This window comes from Sphaeramia orbicularis, chromosome 1 (assembly GCF_902148855.1).
Source record: "Sphaeramia orbicularis chromosome 1, fSphaOr1.1, whole genome shotgun sequence".
Classification (NCBI taxonomy): domain Eukaryota; kingdom Metazoa; phylum Chordata; class Actinopteri; order Kurtiformes; family Apogonidae; genus Sphaeramia; species Sphaeramia orbicularis.
Window position 1 is genome coordinate 16,633,229 of NC_043957.1, and position 21,333 is coordinate 16,654,561.

The 21,333-nt window shown below is 38.6% G+C and overlaps 2 protein-coding genes across 2 annotated transcripts in view; both read right to left on the reverse strand.

Moving 5' to 3' along the window:
• Positions 1 to 669: 669 nt before the first annotated feature.
• LOC115438401 (uncharacterized) overlaps positions 670 to 21,333 on the reverse strand; it is a 28,115-nt gene continuing 7,451 nt past the window's right edge. The window contains exons 2-11 of the mRNA XM_030162040.1: positions 14,240 to 14,354; positions 11,999 to 12,196; positions 11,807 to 11,903; positions 11,605 to 11,707; positions 10,146 to 10,230; positions 9,932 to 10,059; positions 8,040 to 8,256; positions 6,096 to 6,186; positions 5,945 to 6,011; positions 670 to 2,221 (exon numbers count right to left, since the gene is read on the reverse strand). Of these exons, the coding sequence (XP_030017900.1) occupies positions 1,259 to 2,221; positions 5,945 to 6,011; positions 6,096 to 6,186; positions 8,040 to 8,256; positions 9,932 to 10,059; positions 10,146 to 10,230; positions 11,605 to 11,707; positions 11,807 to 11,903; positions 11,999 to 12,101 (1,854 nt within the window). The 5' untranslated portion in view covers positions 12,102 to 12,196; positions 14,240 to 14,354 and the 3' untranslated portion in view covers positions 670 to 1,258. The remainder of the gene's footprint in view (positions 2,222 to 5,944; positions 6,012 to 6,095; positions 6,187 to 8,039; positions 8,257 to 9,931; positions 10,060 to 10,145; positions 10,231 to 11,604; positions 11,708 to 11,806; positions 11,904 to 11,998; positions 12,197 to 14,239; positions 14,355 to 21,333) is intronic.
• Positions 17,159 to 19,029, reverse strand: LOC115417500 (zinc finger BED domain-containing protein 5-like). The gene is made up of 3 exons (XM_030131460.1): positions 18,246 to 19,029; positions 18,013 to 18,101; positions 17,159 to 17,908 (listed from the first exon to the last, which is right to left on the reverse strand). Exons 1-3 carry the CDS (start codon positions 19,027 to 19,029, stop codon positions 17,159 to 17,161), a joined length of 1,623 nt encoding a protein of 540 aa, XP_029987320.1.

The following is a 21,333-nucleotide window of genomic DNA, read 5'->3' on the forward strand; positions in this document are numbered from 1 at the left end:
AATTATGTACTTCTACAACGGTGTTTATTAGAGCAATATATAGCACAGACTGTAGCACCATCTTGTGACCAATCAATGCAGTCCAGTTTCTTAGCTCCAAACATAAGCATTCTTGTTTTTGACACTTTGAAGCTTTTCAAAGTGTACACATTTTTTATATATATATATATATATATATATATATATATATACACACATACATACAGGGGTTGGACAAAATAATGGAAACACCTTCACATCAAGATGATAATGCCCCAATCCATACAGCTAGAATTGTTAAAGAATGGCACGAGGAACATTCTAATGAAGTTGAGCATCTCGTATGGCCGGCACAGTCCCCAGACCTCAACATTATTGAGCATTTATGGTCAGTTTTAGAGATTCAAGTAAGACGTCGATTTCCACCGCCTTCGTCTCTAAAAGAGTTGGAGGGTATTCTAACTGAAGAATGGCTTAAAATTCCTTTGGAAACAATTCACAAGTTGTATGAATCAATACCTCGGAGAATTGAGGCTGTAATTGCTGCAAAAGGCAGACCTACACCATGTTAAATTATATTTTGTTGATTTTTTAAGGTGTTATTTTGTCCAACCCCTGTGTGTGTGTGTGTATGTATATATATATATATATATATGGTCAATTTCATTTGCAAACAGCCCCTCATTGTGATTTGCAGTTCAGCTGTTTTATTCCGACATACATTTTACAAATATTGTAAAAATACATTCAGTCAAATATCAAGCTTAGCATTTACTTAAACATGCCCTTTCAGATGAGCCACCTTTAAATATCCACTATTTCAAGAGGATTTAAGAGGCTCTTTTGGCCGTTATGGAAAATAATATCATTAATTATAACATCAGTATTTACTTGTCCATTTTTGACTTTTTGTTTAAGTGGATGATAACTCTGGTTCATACACAAACATAGATATAGAAGTACACCTTAACATTATAACAAACACCTACAAAACAGGAAAGAACAAAATGAAGCTACTAGTAATAGATGGACTCCATCCACTCCCACTAGACAAATTAATGTCAAATTCTAAGGTAACGAAAGCCATACTATATGAACACATGATTATATATACCATTTTACATATCTGCGTCATCCTCCTAAATCCTCACAGCGGACGCTTATATGTTAAACATGTACAGACACTCCAATACACATGATATTAATGAGATAGTAACTGTGATTGTGTGATAAATATAGACACTATAGTACTACTGTTACTCCTCTGAACATGGTGACGTTAGTTCTCTTCCTGCGTCACTGGCAGATATCCGTCAGCAGAGGGCTCCAGCGAGCTGTTATGTGACATCACAGTCCGGTCTATCAGAGCCGCCAGTGGTCCAGGACCTGGACTGGACCCTGGTCTGGTGAAGTTTAGTGATGATGGGGTGAAAGAGGGTAAGAGTAAGACAGTAGGAGGATCAGACCGAGAGCATGTGGACGGAGTGGACAGGATGTGGTGGTGACTGAGCTGCTGGTCTCTGCTGATGCCCTGGTCTGAATCCACACTCATGTCATCAGGGATCTCAACCTGCAGCTTCTGGACTTGCTCATAATCAGAGCAAACCTCAATCGACCCTTTATTAAAACTATCTCCACTGTTTGAATGACCAAATAACTTCTGAAGACAGTCTCCATTCCCTTCCTCCCACTGTTTCTTGCTTTCTGGCTCTTCTTCGAGGCTCTGTGTGATGCTGTCCGGCTCCAGACTCTCCTGACTCACCTCTTCTCCACTGCACATGCCTGAATCTACACTCTGCAGCCTGTCACGCTCAACCTGGACTTTCTCAACTTTCTCATAGTCTGAGATCACCGGAACAGCCTCACGATTATTGGCTTTAGAAAGCAACTGCATGATGTTTATGCCTTTCCCTCTTTGCTTTTCCACGTCCTGTTGTGGGTTTGTACTTTGGCCGTCACCCCCTGCAGGCCCATAAGGCGAGTCTGCAGCGCAGGGCTCCAGGTTCCCTGCAGAGAGCGAACAGATGGGACGGACAGGACACAGCTGAGAGTAACTGGGGTTGGAGAAGCTGGAACTAGACGACTCCTGGGAGCACTCCTTGATGCTCTTTTCCACGGGGAGCAGCTCTTGTTTGCATGGGGCGATGTCGTCCACAGCGCAGGTTACCTCTACAGAATCTATATCCAGAGGTTTTAAGAAGGAAAGGTACGACTCACTGGTGAAGAAAGAGCTTTGCCATTTCTGCAAAAGGGAAGATCAGAGTTAGAACTGTAAAAGATACAGATATAAGATGTTGGGTCTGGGTACAAACATACTTGTTTTTTGTTTGTTTTTTTATCTAGAATTACTTGTCTAAAATCTTTTGGATCAAAAACACCACATGTCCTCTGACTGATGGGTTATTTTACTCATCACACATATCACAGGATGTGAGTTGCACATTTTTCTGTGCCTTACTTTGGTGCGGGACTTCTTGTGTTACTTTTAGTGTCACCTTTAGCACTATGTTCACAATGTAAAGTAAGAGGTTAGTATTTTTCAACTTGTGTCATAATTTTGCCCTCACAGTCACTTCTAGGCAAGGCAAGGCAAGTTTATTTGTATAGCACATTTCAGCAACAAGGCAATTCAAGGTGCTTCACACAGGACATTGAAATAAAAGAAACAAAAAGAAACACATTTAAAACATTATAAAAGAAACATATAAAAGGTGATCAAAAACAGCAAGCAAGAAAACAACACATAAAATAAAAAAATAAAAAAATAAAATAGAATAAAATAAAATAAAAATAAAAATAAAAACACACACATATTAAAGTAAAAGTTGCAGTGCAGAGTTTCAAAGAGAATATAAAATTTAAAAAGTCTTTTAGTCAAAGACAGCAGTGAACAGGTGAGTCTTTAACCTGGACTTAAAAGAACTCAGACTCTCAGCAGACCTGATATTTTCTGGTAGTTTGTTCCAGATATATGGAGCATAGAAACTGAACGCTGATTCTCCATGTTTAGTTCTGACTTTGGGAACACAGAGCAGACCTGCACCACATGACCTGAGTGGTCTTCTAAGTAAACATTTTGAAAGGCTACTACTCTAACATAAAGGCATCCTTATGATTTGCAAGTACTTTGCAATAATTTATTGTAAGTAATTAGTAAACTCTTTGAAAAACATCAGCAACAGACTAATGCTTCTTGCTAAATAGTGAGTCCACATTTAGGTTAATATTCAGCCTCCACTGTTTAACCCTCCGGTATCTGGGTGAGCATATTATGCACAGATATAAGATACAGATATAAGATGTACATGAAAGCATAGATAATCACCTTTATAAATCCTAGAATAAATGTATGGTAGATTTAAGTTTTATTCTGTGCTTCTACATTGACAAAAAAGAGCAACCACCAATTAGCAACTACAGATAATGAGCAAGACAAGTTTCAAATAATTGGATTTTCAAACCACACAATGTATTTTTGCATTTAGAGTGTTCATGTAAATATGCATACAGTATATAACCTATAGACTTTTTATTACTTACTGTTATTATTATTATTTTTCTTAATGCACACACATTTTTTCTTGCACTTTATTCTGTTGCTACCTTGACCAGTGAATGTCTCTGTTGTGGGATCAATAAACTCTCATCTAATCTAATCTAGACTTCAGTGATATCTGAAGATGTTTTGGTTTAAGTTTCAATTTGCTTTGAAAATGAAGACAGTTAGGATGAAACAGAAATGAAAGCAATCAAACCAAATCCCTATGGCTTTTTTTTTTTTTGTACGCACTTACAGTGAGTTATAATGTAAAGAATATATGCAGAGAGCAGGTTAGTGAACAGCTTTAGCGAGCACTATTTTAACCAAGTTAACCCTGTCCTCCAGAATGAGGAGCGGCTGACTGATGATACACATATGACCAAAACAGATGTCCCCTAAACTAGTATAAAATACTAGCTGCTAAGACTGGCAAAACTTCACTGAACAAGCAGAAAGACCAGAAAAAAAAAAAAAAAAAATCTGTGTTGTTTGCGCACTAATGTGACATCAAACTTTAAATTATTAGCTGAGGCAGTAAAAGGAGTAAGAATGCAACTCATTTAAAATGTGAACTATTATTTGATGTGGGGCAGAAAAATCAGTCAGATAATCATGTGTTTAGTATTTCTTTTAAACTGGTGGTTATCAACTGGGGGGCGGGTGGACACTCTCCTGGAGGGGTGTGAGCACAGAATGGGAGGGGAATAAAATCATGAAAAACCATGGACTCACTGGCTATTAGTACAAAGGAGATGCAGCAGATTCCCCCCATGTTGAAATGCAAGTGGCTGGACTATTACAGTGTTTCTCAATGGGGGTGGTACCCCCACATAAAGACCCCATGTAAGCTCCAATGTATAACAGAGGCGCATACTACTACCCCCCCCCCCCACACACACACACACACACAGTCTACAGATAGAGCCCACCTCCCCGGTTACAAATATGTTCAGGGGGTGGCAGGTGGGAAATGATGAGGTGAAGGGGGCTTTATCTACAGAGTTATATACCCCACCATATACAGGTTTGTCATATTACTTTTAGAATATCCCCCCCCCGAAAAAAAAAAAAAGTTTTTTCCGGGGGATAGGGGCAGCAGAAAGAGTCTCATGATGTGGGCCTTTGTTCAAAAAAGATTGAGAAACACTATAACCCTATATTAAACATTATGCATGATCCCTAAATAAAGTATCTGCAGCTTGCTGAATAGCCTAAATCGCGTGTCATTTGATGAGTTACTTTTTCCATTTGCTTTTACACGTTAAGTGTGGGCTGAATATTTAGCTCTTATTTGTCATGGTGTGAAGTGTTTAATTTTGGTGCGGGACTTTTTGTGCTGTATTTAAAAGTTCCTTCAGTGCTAGTTTAAAAAGGGAGAAGTTTCAGTGGAAGTCACATATCTTGTACTGTATATTTATAGTTCTCTTTTAGTCTGTTATTGTTTTTCAATAAGTGTTAAAGGGGTCATATTTTGCTAAACCAACTTTCATTAGTCTTTGGTACATTTATTTGTGTATTTGGACCCAAACAGTTCATAAAATTTGAATTTAAACCCTCCAGGTGCTGCAAAGCTATCTTTATATTCATTTCGGCAAAAATCAAGTGGATTTCTACAACCTGTTATAAATCCTGTGTAATTTATTACGTTTTGTAACTAGTTACATCATGACATTTGCACATGTAAGGTCAAGACTTCAGACAAACATTTCTCCAAGTACGACATAATTGTTTATCAGCAGCAGCTGTAGTCCATACTGAAAATATGTCCAAACTTCGAACCGATTAACTAAAATGTTCAGTTGTTGGTTGCATTAAGGAACACAAGTGGCTGAACTGGACAGAGCAGCACAGTCACAACCTGGAGGGGGTGGGACATGAAGTGGCTCATGTGCATTTAAAGGGCCAGCACTCCAAATGATCTTTCTGGTGTCATTACTCAGAAATAGGTTTGAGGATGGACCTGTGGAGTTTAATTAATGAAGAAATCAGACCCAAGCAGGGCATTTACAGTTTATGTAAACTACAGGGAAATGTTTTAAAATGTATAATTCCATTTTAAAAAAGCTAAATATCACTCCTTTAAATTATGTGTAATTTTATACTTGACATCCCATTTACAACTAGAAAAGAACTCGGAGGTGCAGACCTCCGCCAAGGCAGATCAGTCCCCCCCCTTCAACACCACCAAAATTTAATCATTTGTTCCTTTTGCCAGTATCAACATTTCCTGAAAATTTCATGAAAATCCAACCATAACTTTTTGAGTTATCTTACTAACAAACAAACAGACAGACAAAGACAAACCCCAAAGAAAACATTTATTACCTCCGCCGTTACACTTGGTGGAGGTAATAAACATTTTTCAGACATTTTGCAAATGTTTACCTGCAGCAAACAATCACTCTGAAAAATCAATAAACTCACCTGAAATTTTTCATCTTGCAGAGAGGATGGGAGGGGTGGTCCTTTCATTAACTTGATCACATAAACCCTAATAAAAAACAGAGTGACATTTATACAGTGTAGTTTTGCTTCTTGAGTAGCCACAGAAATGTATTTGGTTTCCTGTACTTACCAGGTGGTTCTGTCAGTCCTAAAAAATAAAACCAAAAACAAGGCAAATACAGCTGCAGCTGCTGCAATAAACCACCCAACACCAACTGCATCTGACGAAGGGAAATAAAGAATGAGTCATGGGAGAAAAGGGAGAAAACATCATTAAACTGTGTTTGAGTCTGGCGCTTTTATACATGTGATGAGGTTAATAAATGACATAAGAGATCACACTTTAGCAACAGTTGAAGGACTTATATGTAATGTTTCAACTTTAAAATATTCGTGAAAGTACCATGAGGGTATTTAGAATACAGAATTCTGATGTTAAGCCATAGATGTCAGTGTGTGGTTCTGTAGAGAAGTGAACTGAATTTATGAATAGCCACAGGTATGGAAGTAAATCTGTGCCATCAGATACTGAATAGTTATATTTCACAAGATTTTTTTTGTAATAGTTGTATTTCGTAATTTGAATTTTTTATAGTTGCATATTTTTTTTTAATTTTTTTTTTTGAATAATTGAATTTCATTTTGGGTTTCATATTCTGAATTCAGTTATTTAAAAAAAAGTTTTTTTAATTCAATATTCTCAAATACAATGTGTTTAAAATTCAATATAAAAAAATAAAATCAATATAGCATGGACATCTTGACCAGGCAAAACCAATGGAGTAACGAGCCACCAAAGATCACATGACCCTCAGGTACCTTCACAGGCACAGCCATTCACATGCTTGATGCAATCAGTATGCCGCTACCTGAGCACCCCCTGATCTTCGGTGCGACACATGATTGGATGAAAGCTAGATCAAGTGGCTCATTACGTCATTGATTTTGTCTGGTCAAGATGTCTGTACTGTATTAAATTTTTTTAAATTTAATTTGAAATGCATTGTATTTGAGAATACTGAATTAAAAAACTTTTTTTTTAATATCTGATTTCAGATTATGGAACTATGTGTAAAAAAAAAAAAGAAATTCAACTAATCAAAAAAACGAATTCAACTGCAAAAATGTCAAATTACGAAATACAACTATTAAAAAAATAATTGGGAACTACAGCTATGCAATATCTGATGGCACAGATTTCCTTCTATACACAGGCCAGTGTGTCATTGTGAATACATGTGACCACTACAGGGAGCAGTGAGTCGCTCTATCAGTTTGCCATGGTGAGGAAACCTATTGTCGAGGGGTTTTTGACCAAAGTTGAAGAAATCAACTTTTAGTCGTTAAATAATAGAAGTACCATTCTTGTTTTCTCCACTGGAGACAGCTCTAAATGAAAATAATTGAGTTTGATGCTGAAATGGCAGTGTTTCTTCTACATGGGTGAATTTGATCGGGAGGCTTATGAAGGTATAACGTTAGTAAGTGATGTTATTATCTCTGCTGTGAAAGTTCTGGCCTTTTTTTGGACAATTCTAAACAGATCTTTGGTGTAGCTATTGACAACACAAACGTACAGAAAACGGAGGTGATCTGTGGTTTTACTGTGGCTGTTTTCTGTCTAAAATCAGAGCTGTAATGTAAACTATCAGCTGATGCAGCATGAGAAGATTGTAAGACACAGTTTTATTTTGGCAGACTGCCTGAGTTTATGTCTGAAGAAGAAAATGTGATATAATAAGGATGTGTAAAAACGACAACGTTCATACAATATTCACTGACTGATACAATGAATGAGGCATAGTGTTAATTCATTGGTAAGTTTGGTGTCTGTATTATCTGGTTCATGACTTTCCCCTGTTGTTAATACAATGGAATATTTATACTGCATATCACAGAAAGGTAAAAAAAAATTGATAATAATAATAATAAATCTATAATAGAAAGAAAACTTTGTAACTTTATCCTTTAACCTGCCCTGATAGTGTGACAGGACAATGTGTTACTTCCTTCAGACTTGCATGTTTTTTTAAGCTCAACCACCTTTAAAGCTTTAAAATCCATCAACATTTACCTGATTTTTGTTTAGTTCTTCCTACAAGTGACACCCATGATGCAGTGGGGCTCCAGTCGCTCCATGTTGACGGGATGAGAGAACCGTCATCCATGCGAATTTCAGGTCTTACTCGAATACGCGCCCTGTAGCTCTCATCTTGTATCAGTGTGTCTGGGTTTAGCTCTGCTGCACAGTCAACATCACATCGTTTCGTGTCCTTCTGCACAGAGGGATCCTAATAAAGACAGAACATATGGATGAGTCATTGTGTATGTATTATACATCCAAAAACAGTCTGAAAAAGGTGTAGCTAGGCCTTCCCTTTCAGCTTTTCCTCTTATTACAAAATAAACAAAAAAGAAAACATCAGTGGTACAATATCCTTTCATTTCATTTACACACTTCTCACCAACTACTTATCCTCAGTCTACTATCTTTATATTTGTTAATTATGTTATCTTTAATCATGTTTTTTAACTTAATAAGTGATGTAAATTCTTTGTTGTGATGTAGAGACCATAAACACATAACATCACTGACAACTAGGATTTTTATTTAAATTGATATCTTTATGTCTCTTCTGTCGTACAGTATTATATAGTATTACATGGCAGTGAGTCTATTTACATGCACACAAACTCAGATCATTATCTGATTTCTGAAGATTTCAGATTATTTAAGTAATCATGTAAACAGTATAATCTAATGTGCTTTATCAGGTAGCAGTATAATCTGATTATGAGCAATCAGATTAACACACCTGGATTTCTCCCCAGTACTTCAATGTATTAATGCATGTATACCTGTTAATGTGATTTAACTATTTTCTTTTTTTTTGCATCTGTGCATGTGTACAAACCCCCCCCCCCCCCCGAAAAAATAGAAAACAGCAGTGACATAGTTAAACGTGAGTCGATGACATTGAGACATTTACACGACCATAAAAATCCAGTAATTGCCGTAATCACATGCGATGTGTTTACAAGCACTTCAGAAATGCAATAATCGAAAAAATCCTGGTTTACTGGTTTCAGTCCATTATTTGATTTCTTTTGGAGTGTGTACGTACGTTATGACGTAAGACTACAAAATAGATCACATGTTGCTGCTATCCATTTCATTTCATTGTTTATTTGCCTTTTTCCTTAGGCTCATATTTTCGCTGCGTAACTTTTGTTTATATAGTTCTTTGTTTTCTTTATACATGCGCAGATGTAAAGAACTACATAAATCAGACAAACCTGTATACGTGCATGAAGACATCGGAGTATTGGGGAAAAATCTAAGTATGTTAATCTGAGTTTTCATAATCAGTTTACTATGATTATCAGATAAAACCCATCAGATCATCCTGTTTACATGATCACTTAAATGATCTGATAACTTCAGAAATCGGATAATGATCAGAGTATTGGTGTGCATTTAAATGGGCTCAATGACAGGTAATTTGATTCTACCTTCCTATCTATGTACATACTCCCAAATAAGTCTGATAACAGACTGAAAAGTCTAAACCAGAGTTTTTCAGTTATCATATTTCTGAAGCTCGTGAACGGATCAGATTTGAGTTTTATAATTTTCTAATTACTAACAGTTATCTGATATTTATGGTCATGTAAACAGGCTCACTATCAATGTTAGCGAGGAAGTTGTTAAATACTAATTTCTCATGGCAGACATGATGTCCCTCTGCATTTTCACTAGGGTATTGTCTTTTCAGTTGTTGACCAATTGTTAGACATTGATGACAATTCATCACATTCACGGTTCTTTATAAGGCTCAGTCTCAGCAGCATGGCATTATACGTTTGGTAGCAGCATTATACTTCAGTTATCAATAGCAATTTTACACTGAAATTTTCCTACCTTTATATAAAAGTAAAAAAAAAAACAAAAACGCATATACTCACACTCCATGACTGATCCTCTCGCTTCCACTGCAGCTCAAATTCTGGTCTTAATTTTTTTCTTTTCATTACAGCTTTCCATGAGACAGTGGTATTAGTGACATTTGGTTTCTCTGGAGGATCCAGCTTTACTACATTATCACACACAGACACACATTTTCAGGTCAAAATGAACAGACAATGGTCAAAAGTTGACAACATTATCTATTATACTCACTGTGGTTAACTGGCTTGTAACACATGTCTGAATTTTGTCCTCTGACACAGGTCAGATTGAGGGAAAATGTAGTAAATGTCTTAAACTGAAAAAAATAAGAAAAAATGTTGACCTTAGAAACAATTTTTAAGGTAAGGATTATGTGCCGGAAACAGATTCTAGTAGTGTATGTCAGAAAAGCATGCATATGACTAAGTAATTGATCTGACATACCAACAGCTCTGCTAGTTTGAACTGTCAGATACTTGCTATACCTAACAAAACACATTTTCTTTCTGTAGTTGTGATTAAGAGGCTCCATTAATAACAATGTATAATGACTTTGTTACACATAGCAAGATAGCGATTAGCATGGGCTCATCTCTGTCCCCTCATGCTAGTTCTGCACTTGTGTCCAAATATGGTCACCCCTTACAAAGTCAACACAGCTATGGCCAAATCACAGATTACAAACACCTAAACAGCAGTTCAGAGAAAAGATATGGTTGGACAAACACTCTTACATACATATACATGACTGGAAGCAGTGAAACCAATAGAAAAGAAACCCAGGAGGTGCCCTATTGACAGAAGGCCTCTTAGTTAAAAAAAGGTCAGGGTTAGATTTATCAACTAAATTCAAACTACTTTTCTGACTAATGGGCCTTATGACAATAAGTTGGGCATCAAGAAACCCAATCAAGACAATAGACTATTGGGAATAATTTAATAGAACTTCATGGAAAAACTGTAAACATGTAGGGTTTAAATGCAGATCAGTGGTTCTTAAGGCCAGCAGAGACCCTGACAGACCACCCTTGACTGTCCGTACATACACTATACATAAGATGTAGATGGAGCTACTACAGTACTGCCATTTTGAAGCTTGGAGTTTGCATGTTTTGTAGCCAGAGATAAACTTTTTTTTTTTTTTTCTTTTTGACAAAAGCACAGAACTTGTGGTCAGGGGTGAGCTAATGCTAAATGCTAACTTGGTGACACAGTAAGCATATGCATTAAAAAAAACAAAACATAATCCAATGGTCCTATTGGTACAACACAAATACAGCTGAGTACAGTATGTTTAAATTTGGCAGTGCATTTTTAGATATTACACTGTAAGTTACTACTGTGGCCTCATGTTGAAGCCACAGTTGTTTGCCACTGATAAAAACCTAAATGTAAAGATGTGAGCTTTCAAGTTTTTTAACTTTAGTTGGCGCTTTATTCCTCAATCAGCCACAGTAACATCCTGACTTCTAACCCTCTATGAATCCGCTAATTGGTATTTATACACCTGATTTTTTATGGATTAAAGAAACAAATCACACCATGTTATTTAGTGAGCTGTGGGCCAAGCTAAATCACTGCTAATTTTGAATTCTTGGCAAGAAAGCAAATAAATTTTCCAAAATCTCTATAATATTCCCTCTAATGTTTCTTCTAAATCTTATTATATTAACATATATTCAAGACTCACTGTGCTATGCCGATTTAAGATCAGGGAACATTTCTTCAGCTCTGGTCTGGAAACATCAAAGGGCTCCAGTTTACAGGAATCACTGTCACCTTTTAAGGATGGACTGAACATTTGTTGTTTATTTGTATTTGTTGTATTCAGAGTGTTATTTCAGTGCATTATCATTGCATTATGTCTACATTTATATCTATATTGTCCTTACATGATCATGTCAGCGTGTATTGTGCAGACATTATCTGCATGGTCAGATGCATACGTGCAAGTTATATTATGCCTGTAGTCATTGTAGCAGGTGAGACCTGTGGAAAAATCATGGAGATAAGTGTGTTAGAGTGCGCAATCGATTAACAAAAGGATGATTAGGAAAAGGTTCAGAAGTTAAAATGTCACTTACTTGTAATAGAGCTCTGACATTTCTCCATCTGAACAACACAGACTTGGAACAGAGCAACATGAAGCACCAACAAAAGCGTTTTCTTATTTTTCTCCATCGTCATAACTGGATATCTCCATCTAACTGACTGGCTTACTGGGAAACTGGATGGATTTGTTTCTTCAGGATGTAACTCACTGCTTCCTCCTCCTCTTCATTCTGTACAAAGACAATTATAGTTATTGAACTGAATGTTGACAAAGACTCAGAATCATGAATCTGAACTTGACATGTACAACAAGAACTGAAGGCTTAGTCAGATGCGTTAGATATCCTTCATAATCTGGAATTTTGTGGCTATGTTTTGTGAACTTCGGCCACCAAAATATTTGCTATTTATACTGAGTCCAAGTGAACATATGTCCATAAGCTTAAAATATTCTGTGATATCACATTTGAAGCATAATGCAGACAGACAAAAAGTATGGAGATGTACAGGTACGTTGTCCAATCTGATGATATATTTCTCCTCCTTCTCCTAAATCATCCAGTTTAATGAAACTCTTCCCTGTATCTGACTAAAAATCAGATGAATCACTGAAGGAGAAAGACTGTTAATGCAAAAATATAATGTAAACATTAGGTTATGCTTTAATATTAATTTCTCATTTTATTCCAATAGTAGTGTGCTACTCCTGGTTCACCTATTGTTATGTCACGTTGATATTTTGTTTTTTGCCTCCTGAATATCCCAGTGTCGGTAACCCACAGTAGTGATGTAGACCAAGACTGGTCTCAAGACCAATTTTTTGTGGTCTCAGTCTTGTCATGGACTCAACTCCTTTGGTCTTGTCTTGGTCTCGACTCTCTCTGGTCTTGGACATAGCTGTGTCGATGGGATTTGTACAAAAAACGCACCATCACAGAATAGTATCATTATTTAAATCTTCAAATGCAACCAGTCAAACGCATCCACTTTAAAAACATTTTCTCAATGGACAATGCCAGCCCTCAGCAGTCCTCTAGTGATGTAGCTCTCGAGATCGGTCTTGGTCTTAAAACCAGTTTTTTGTGGTCTCAGTCTTGTCACAGACTCGACTCATTTGGTCTCAACACCCCTCGGTTTCAGCAGTGTCTTGACAACAACACTACCACACAGCATTATTTCTTTTCCTTTGGTTACACATGGTCCACTATGTCTGTCATGATGGATGAAGGACCCACAAGCAGATTCACGAGTTTAACAGAAAGGCTCTTTCTTGAGCTCCGAAAGGCAAAGAGATAAAACCCGAAAACAGGACGCGTGGTGAAACGTGCAAAGAACACAATACAGCAACAACTGTAGGCTGGTAGATACATAAAACAAACCAAAAGGGAATGAAGGGGAGAGTGAACTTTAATAGTGAGTGGTGATGAAGAGCAGGTGTGTTGAGTGGGGAGTGATCAGTGATAACTAGAGTGGGAGTGAGAATGGGATGACCCAACACCACCATCAGGAGATGCCCACGGACTGAAAACACAAAAGATGGAGATAAATGAGTGGATGTGAAAGTGAGCCTGTTTACATGCACATCAGTGCTCTGATCATTATTCGATTTCTGGAGTTTTCAGATTATTAGCGATCATGTGAACAGGATAATCTGAAAGGCTTTATCCGATACCGGGCATTTATCTGATTATGAGGAATCAGATTAACACACCTAGATTTCTCCCCGATACTCTGATGTCTTCATGCATGTATACAGGTCAATCTGATTTCTTTTGGGTTTTTTTATATCTGTGCATGTTTAAAAAAAAAAATAAAAAAATCTTTATAAATAGAAGTTGCGCAGCGATAACGTGAGCCTAAGGATAAAGGTAAACAAACATGGCACGTAGCAGCAAAAAGTCAGCAAAGCCTCACTTTTGGAGCGCAGAGGAAACAAATTTCATGCTACAACAAATGAAAACTCTCAACATCTTTCACCTGCTTGGCAGGAGGAAATACAGGAATGGTGAAACATTACAAAAGTTGTCCTTTTGAATGTCCGACATTATGGACAAATCCACATCATGTAAACAATACACTTTCCACAACCAACACTTGTAACACAAGCTTACAACTTAACGTCACCTTCAAAAAGCCTCTGCATCTGTTATATCCAATATTATCCACAGTTTTAGGTTAAAATGTGTCTCCTCTTACATTGTAACCATGAAAAGACTTGAACGACCTCAAAAGTAGTTTAATAAAATATGGAAATAACTAAACTTGTGGCCTACCTGCTACTGAAGTTGCACAGGATCAGCGTCAGTTTGGTGTTTTCTTTCCATCTGATGCTTTGTGAAAGGTCACACCACTAAAATGTATCGTCTCACAGGACATGAGGAACTGCCCCTATCAGGAAAAAAAATAGTGATGCTCAAACTTTTTTTTTTTAAGGCCACTAATAAGAACTGGAATTGTGACTCATTTCCACTTTGTGATGAGTCATTCTAACAGTCACTTCCTCTCTTAGCCTCTATTACCTTGAAAGTGATTCTCTAGGTGTTCAGACAGGTAGGTTTGGTTTATGGAACATATTTTACTACCTTCTTTAACTTCCCTGTAGTCTGTAATTCCTTCACTGCTCACATACATGCAATATTTCTACATAGCCTGTGTGTTGAAAGCCTGTCCTATCATGACCTACAAACTCACAAACATGATGGAAAATAAAGTGCGGATGTACTCAAGTGAGATTTGCGGGGACATTACAGCCCACTGAAAACCAACCACAGACACCCACAGCCCTACATGCATTAATTAACTTTAACTCATTGCAGCACACAAAGCATTTTAATTTTATCACAACAACCAACTATATTCTGACAACCTTTTACCAACATGAAACTAACATTTATGCTTGTTTCCATTTCCTTCCTCACATGTTCTAGTACATTCCCCAGTCACCTGTTTTTTGTGGTTTAATAAAGGTCAGAGTGTTTTGGCTTTTTTTTTTTTTTTTTTCTGAGAACAACATGTTCTAGAGTTGCACATCCTGCTTACAATGCTTCTTTTGTTCTTAAAACAGCATTAATCAGATAGATTTTAGCTCATGTTCTCTATAATTGTAATTAGTAACTTATCTGTACAGTGAGACATGTAAAAAATTGAAGTTAACCGTTATTTATTCAACAGGAAGCAGGTCAACATGTCAAATGTCAGACAGAATATATTTTGAAGTCACATCCTCTTTTTTTACAAGTCCTGACTTTAAACTTCTCTCTTACAGGTTGAAAAAGAGAAATAGAACCGAAAAGATCATGTTATAGCCACGGTGTTCTGCAATAAAATGATGTTAGTAGAGTCAAAAGGTTTAGATTAGATATTACTTAATAGGTAGTAGATATGTAAGCACCAACACATAGTATGACAGTCCATTTTCATTTTTCCTCTTGTTTTTCTTCAATTCTATTCATTTTGTTAGATCTGATAAGATGGCAGAAAAGTACAAGTGTTGATGCTATTTTTACAGAGCCACAGTTTAATATAAAACACCTGATTTATAAAGTGGCAAATGGTAGGGGGAATTACATGAAAAATTGCTACGCGGTGGACAGAAGTGTGAAATTTGCTACAAATTTTCTTTGGGTGATTCTAAGACATCCTAGAAGGGGTGTTCAAAAATTTTTCAAACAGGAAGTGAGTTTTTGAGAAAATTCAAAATGGCCGTCTATACAATTGACAGCTAATTGAAAAACACTTCATAAAAGGAAAGAAAGATGAAATGGTTACCTATATGCCATCGGGATACTAAGTACTGGGGGGAGGGCAGTTGGTTGGTTGTTGGAGTAATGAAGACTTAAATAGACGTCATCATTATCTGGGAGGCACACTAATGCTAACATTGTTAAACATTCTGTAAAGGCGGCCATACACTGTGCGATTATTTTGATCGTTGCACGTAGCTCCATCTCAAACTGTGCGAATCAATCGTAAAGTCAGACTCACGATTCATGTTCTCACACTGATGCTCGTATGCGACCTGACTGCTCACACTGTAGGACCATACACCAGAGGACGCACGACACGTTCGAGTGTTGTATCTGGAAATACAACGTTAAAATACCAAGGAATCCGGAAGTGCATAGATGATTGTGTATTGGCATGAGTCACGAAATGGTAGTGCTGAACAAAAACCAACGAGCTGCTTTGGCAATATGTGCCATTATCTGTGAGGAATCAAAAAAGAAGAAAAGATGACGACGTGTTTGGTGCAGGAATTGGTTGACCAGACGTGGACAGTATGGGCTGTCAATCCTACACCGGGAACTAGAGGTAAGCTGCAAAAGCTAAATTACACTAGGCCAATAGCCAGCTACTGTTAGCTTCTGTGTTTGCGCATGCACAGTGTGAGAATTTGAGGCCCATCGGCTCGTGGCACTGCTTTGACATCGTGACAAGGACCGAGCAGGATTTCAAACAGCTCTGTTTTCCTTGCAAACACACGATTGCTGGTTGTGAGGTGGTCGTGAGGTGTTAATCGCTTCTCTTTACCCCATGTACACTCCACGAAGCATGACACACGATTAGAGGCGCATCTGGCCCAATCCCAAAAATAGTCGTACGAGTGAGAAATCATCTCTAAAATCAAACAGTGTAAGGCCGCCTTCAGTGAGTTTTAGGACTTTATCGCTGCTCACATGAACATTTTATCAATAAACTACTCTTTGAAAGTTATAGATAAGTCTGAGACAATATTTTCCCAAGTACAAATATGGAATGAGCAGTTATCTTGTTATAACAAAGAAGTACAAAATTTTTAGAAGAAGACAGATGGTTGTTTACAAAGATAAATATCTAGAGCAGGGGTGCCCAACCTTTTTTGTCCCAAGAGCTACTTTTCAAGTAGCCAACCTCCTGAGATCTACCAGTCCAGTGTCAACATCGCAAACCCCCACAGATCGTTTCCAGCCTGCAGTAACTACCCTCACAACACGTTTTGTTGTTGTCACACAACCATTAGACATCACATCACAAACCCACCCTCTCTCAAACACACACACACACACAGACAAATTCCTCTCTCACACACACACACACACCAATCTGCATGATGAGCAATAGCCATAACTGACCTTAATATGAACCAAACAGAAAAATAAACCAGATACAAAACAGGTAGATCTCTGTTTGAAAAAAGGAAATCACTTCCTACCTTAGTGGGAGACCTGGCACTGGGAGGAGGAGGCTAGCTTTTCGTAGTTAGGAGTGTAGGAGCTGGTTGCAAGGCGTAGGCAGGCTGCAAGGTGATCATCAGTCATTGTTGATCTGTACTTGGACTTGATGATGTTCATGTGCGAGAAAGCAGACTCGCACAAATAAGTTGATCCAAAAAGAGCTGTCAGGTTCAAAGCACATCTTCTGAGACTGGGATACTTCTCTGCCACCAGTAGTTTCCAGAACACTACATGCTCTCCAGGTTGAGCGGATGTTGATCTGGCTTTCATCTCAATGTCATTTTGCAATGTCAGAATCTCATCCTCAAGAGTGGAGCTTTCAAAGTCAAAAAGTGATTTGACTTTGGCGGCAATGTCACCTACATCAATACTTGCACCAAATGGATAACACATATAGCTGGCGATAGGCTCGATGGATGCAAAGTCAGTAAAACGCCTCTCAAACTCTGATGAGATGCTCTGAACATGCTCCTCATAACGTGCACTGTCAAGCTGTGCCACACCTTTACCTTGACGTTGTAGTTCTGCTTGCATGTGAGGGAAGTTGCACAGGTTACCAAGCCGCAGCCTGTTTGACATCAGCTTTAGCTTGCTTTTAAACGTGCTCACTGAACTCATCATGTTGACTACATCTTTACCCTTACCCTGCAGCTCTAAATTCAATTCACTGAGCTCGCCGGTGAGATCAGTGAGGAAAGATAAATCTAAAAGCCACTGGTGGTCCTCAAGCTTTGTATGGTAATCCATGTGTTTTGAAAGCCTCAGGAAGTCCTTGATTTCAGGCAACAGCTCCATAAATCTGTCCAAAATTTACCTCTGCTTAACCACCTAACATCCGTGTGAAGCAGCAAGTCTGTGTGCTCAGCATCATTCTCCTCCAAGTGAGCACGGAAAAGCCTTCTCTGCAGACTCCTGGCCCGAACTGAACACACAATTTTCATCGCAACATCCATCACTTCTTTCATATTTAAAATCTTTCCACACAAAACTTGCTGGTGAATTATACAATGATAATTCAGGATATCCGGGAAAGATTCACTTTCTTTGCACAGTGCAATGAACCCACTGGTGCGGCCCACCATAGACGGCGCCCCATCAGTTGTGATGGAGATCAGCTTGAAGAGCGGCAGTTTTGTCCCGCTAACAAATCCCATGAAAGCATTAAAAATATCCTCACCTCTGGTGTGTCCTTTTAATGGCAAAATGGTGAGTAGCTCTTCCTTGGTGCTCATGTCTTCAAAAACCATTCTGATGAAAACACACAATTGTGCCACATCCACCATATCAGTCGACTCATCAAATTGGAGGGAAAAGCACTCACATGTATCAATATCCTTCCTGAGTTGTTCCTCCACATCCACAGCCATTCCCTCACACCGCCTTGTAGCAGTATTGCGGGAGAGTTGCACTCCTTTAATGGCGTCCACGATCTCTGTTTTATTTTTAAAGTGATCAAAAAGGCTATCCGCTGCCTCGAGAAAGGCTTCCTTCACAATATCGCCGTCTTTGAATGGCTTGTTATGTTTGGCAAGGACGTGACTGACCCGATAGGAAGCAATAGTTGCAGCCTTACTCTGGGTCTTCGGTGTGGTGAAGATTGACTGCCGTGCTGCAAGCTGTGCTTTCAAATCCCGCACTTTTGTGGCACGTAAAAGTGTTTTTGCAGGGAAATCCCTCTCATAGCTCCTGTGTACCGTTTTGAAATGCCGCTCCAGATTCCCTTTCTTTGCCAATGCCACCGTTGTATTGCAAATCAAACAAACAGGCTTTGAATGAGAATAAACAAAAAAATAATCTTGCTCCCACTCAGGGTGAAAATGGTAGGTCTTGGCTCGTTTCCCCTCAGCCATGTTGACATTTAGGGGTGTGTAACCGCTGTAGTCGCTAGCTGCTAGCTACTGTTGACAGCGGTCAACTTCCTGCAGTGTTACCAACTCATCGGTAAGGAAAGTAGCTATTGGCTGTCCTAAAAGTCGCTCAATGATGTCATCAGGGCGTGTGATTTACTTGGGGGGATGTTGTTTTTTTTTTCTTTTCTTTTTTTCTTTTGTAATTTTTAGTTTGATTTTTTTTAGTTTATTTTAGACAAAGAAAAGTTTACATTTACATCCAGCCCTGACTTTTATGACATGACTTCCTGTCATGTCATAAAAAACCTTTTTTTTTTTTTTCCTACACACCTCACGGTCGACTTGGGATCAGATCGACTGGTTGGGCACCCTTGATCTAGAGTATCAGTACCTGTTTTACATTGCACATATTCTCATAACAGTAAAGCGCAAACTGTACAAACTACATTTTTCTTTTTGTCCCAGTAAATACTTGTCTATTCTGCAAACCTACACTCTTTGTCCAGTGACAGCTCACCATGACAGTGAATTTGTTTATTGTATGTCCCTAAAATGAGTTCAGGCCCCAACACCAAAACATCAGTTCTACCTGCAACATGTTCTGACCTGAAAATAAATTAATTAATTAATTAAACACCCAGGAGAGATCTTCCCCCGCCCCTTTTTGCCACTTCTGGCCAATGTGGCAGTGACTAAATCACAGACTGGTATCAAAATGGCAGTTTAGCAATAAGTGACACTACAGATCCTTTATCTACAGGGTGTCCCATAAGTCTCCATACATAGGAGACATAATACATTCTATACATACAGTACAGGCCAAAAGTTTGGACACACCTTCTCATTCTTCGCATTTTCTTTATTTTCATGACTATTTAAATTGTGGATTCTCACTGAAGGCATCAAAACTATGAATGAACACATGTGGAATTATGTACTTAACAAAAAAGTGTGAAATAACTGAAAACATCTCTTATATTCTAGTTTCTTCAAAGTAGCCACCCTTAGCTCTGATGACTGCCTTGCACACCCTTGGCATTCTCTTGATGAGCATCAAGAGGTAGTCACCTGAAATGGTTTCCACTTCACAGGTGTGCCTTGTCAGGGTTACTTAGTGGAATTTCTTGCCTTATTGATGGGGTTGGGACCATCAGTTGTGTTGTGCAGAAGTCAGGTTGATGCACAGCTGACAGCCCTATTGGACAACTGTTAGAATGCATATTATGGCGAGAACCAATCAGCTAAGTAAAGACAAACGAGTGGCCATCATTACTTTAAGAAATGAAGGTCAGTCAGTCTAGAAAATTTCAAAAACTTTGAATGTGTCCCCAAGTGCAGTCGCAAAAACCATCAAGCGCTCCAACGAAACTGGCTCACATGAGGACCGCCCCAGGAAAGGAAGACCAAGAGTCACCTCTGATGCTGAAGATAAGTTCATCTGAGTCACCAGCCTCAGAAATCGCAAATTAACAGCAGCTCAGATTAGAGACCAGATGAATACCACACAGAGCTCTAGCAGCAGACACATCTCTACAACAACTGTTAAGAGGAGACTGCGTGAATCAGGCCTTCATGGTCAAATAGCTGCTAGGAAACCACTGCTCAGGAGAGGCAACAAACAGAAGAGATTTATTTGGGCCAAGGAATGGACATTAGACCAGTGGAAATCTGTGCTTTGGTCTGATGAGTCCAAATTTGAGATCTTTGGATCCAACCGCCGTGTCTTTGTGCGACGCAGAAAAGGTGAACGGATGGATGCTACATGCCTGGTTCCCACCGTGAAGCATGGAGGGGGAGGTGTGATGGTGTGGGGGTGCTTTGCTGGTGACGCTGTTGGGGATTTATTCAAGATTGAAGGCAACCTGAATCAGCATGGCTACCACAGCATCCTGAAGTGACATGTCATTCCATCCTGTCTGCGTTTAGTTGGACCATCATTTATGTTTCAACAGGACAATGACCCCAAACACACCTCCAGGCTGTGTGAGGGATATTTGACCAAGAAGGAGAGTGATGGAGTGCTGCGCCAGATGACCTGGCCTCCACAGTCACCGGACCTGAACCCAATCGAGATGGTTTGGGGTGAGCTGGACCGCAGAGTGAAGGCAAAAGGGCCAACAAGTGCTAAGCATCTCTGGGAACTTCTTCAAGACTGTTGGGAAACCATTTCAGGTGACTACCTCTTGAAGCTCATCAAGAGAATGCCAAGAGTGTGCAAAACAGTCATCAGAGCTAAGGGTGGCTACTTTGAAGAAACTAGAATATAAGAGATGTTTTCAGTTATTTCACACTTTTTTGTTAAGT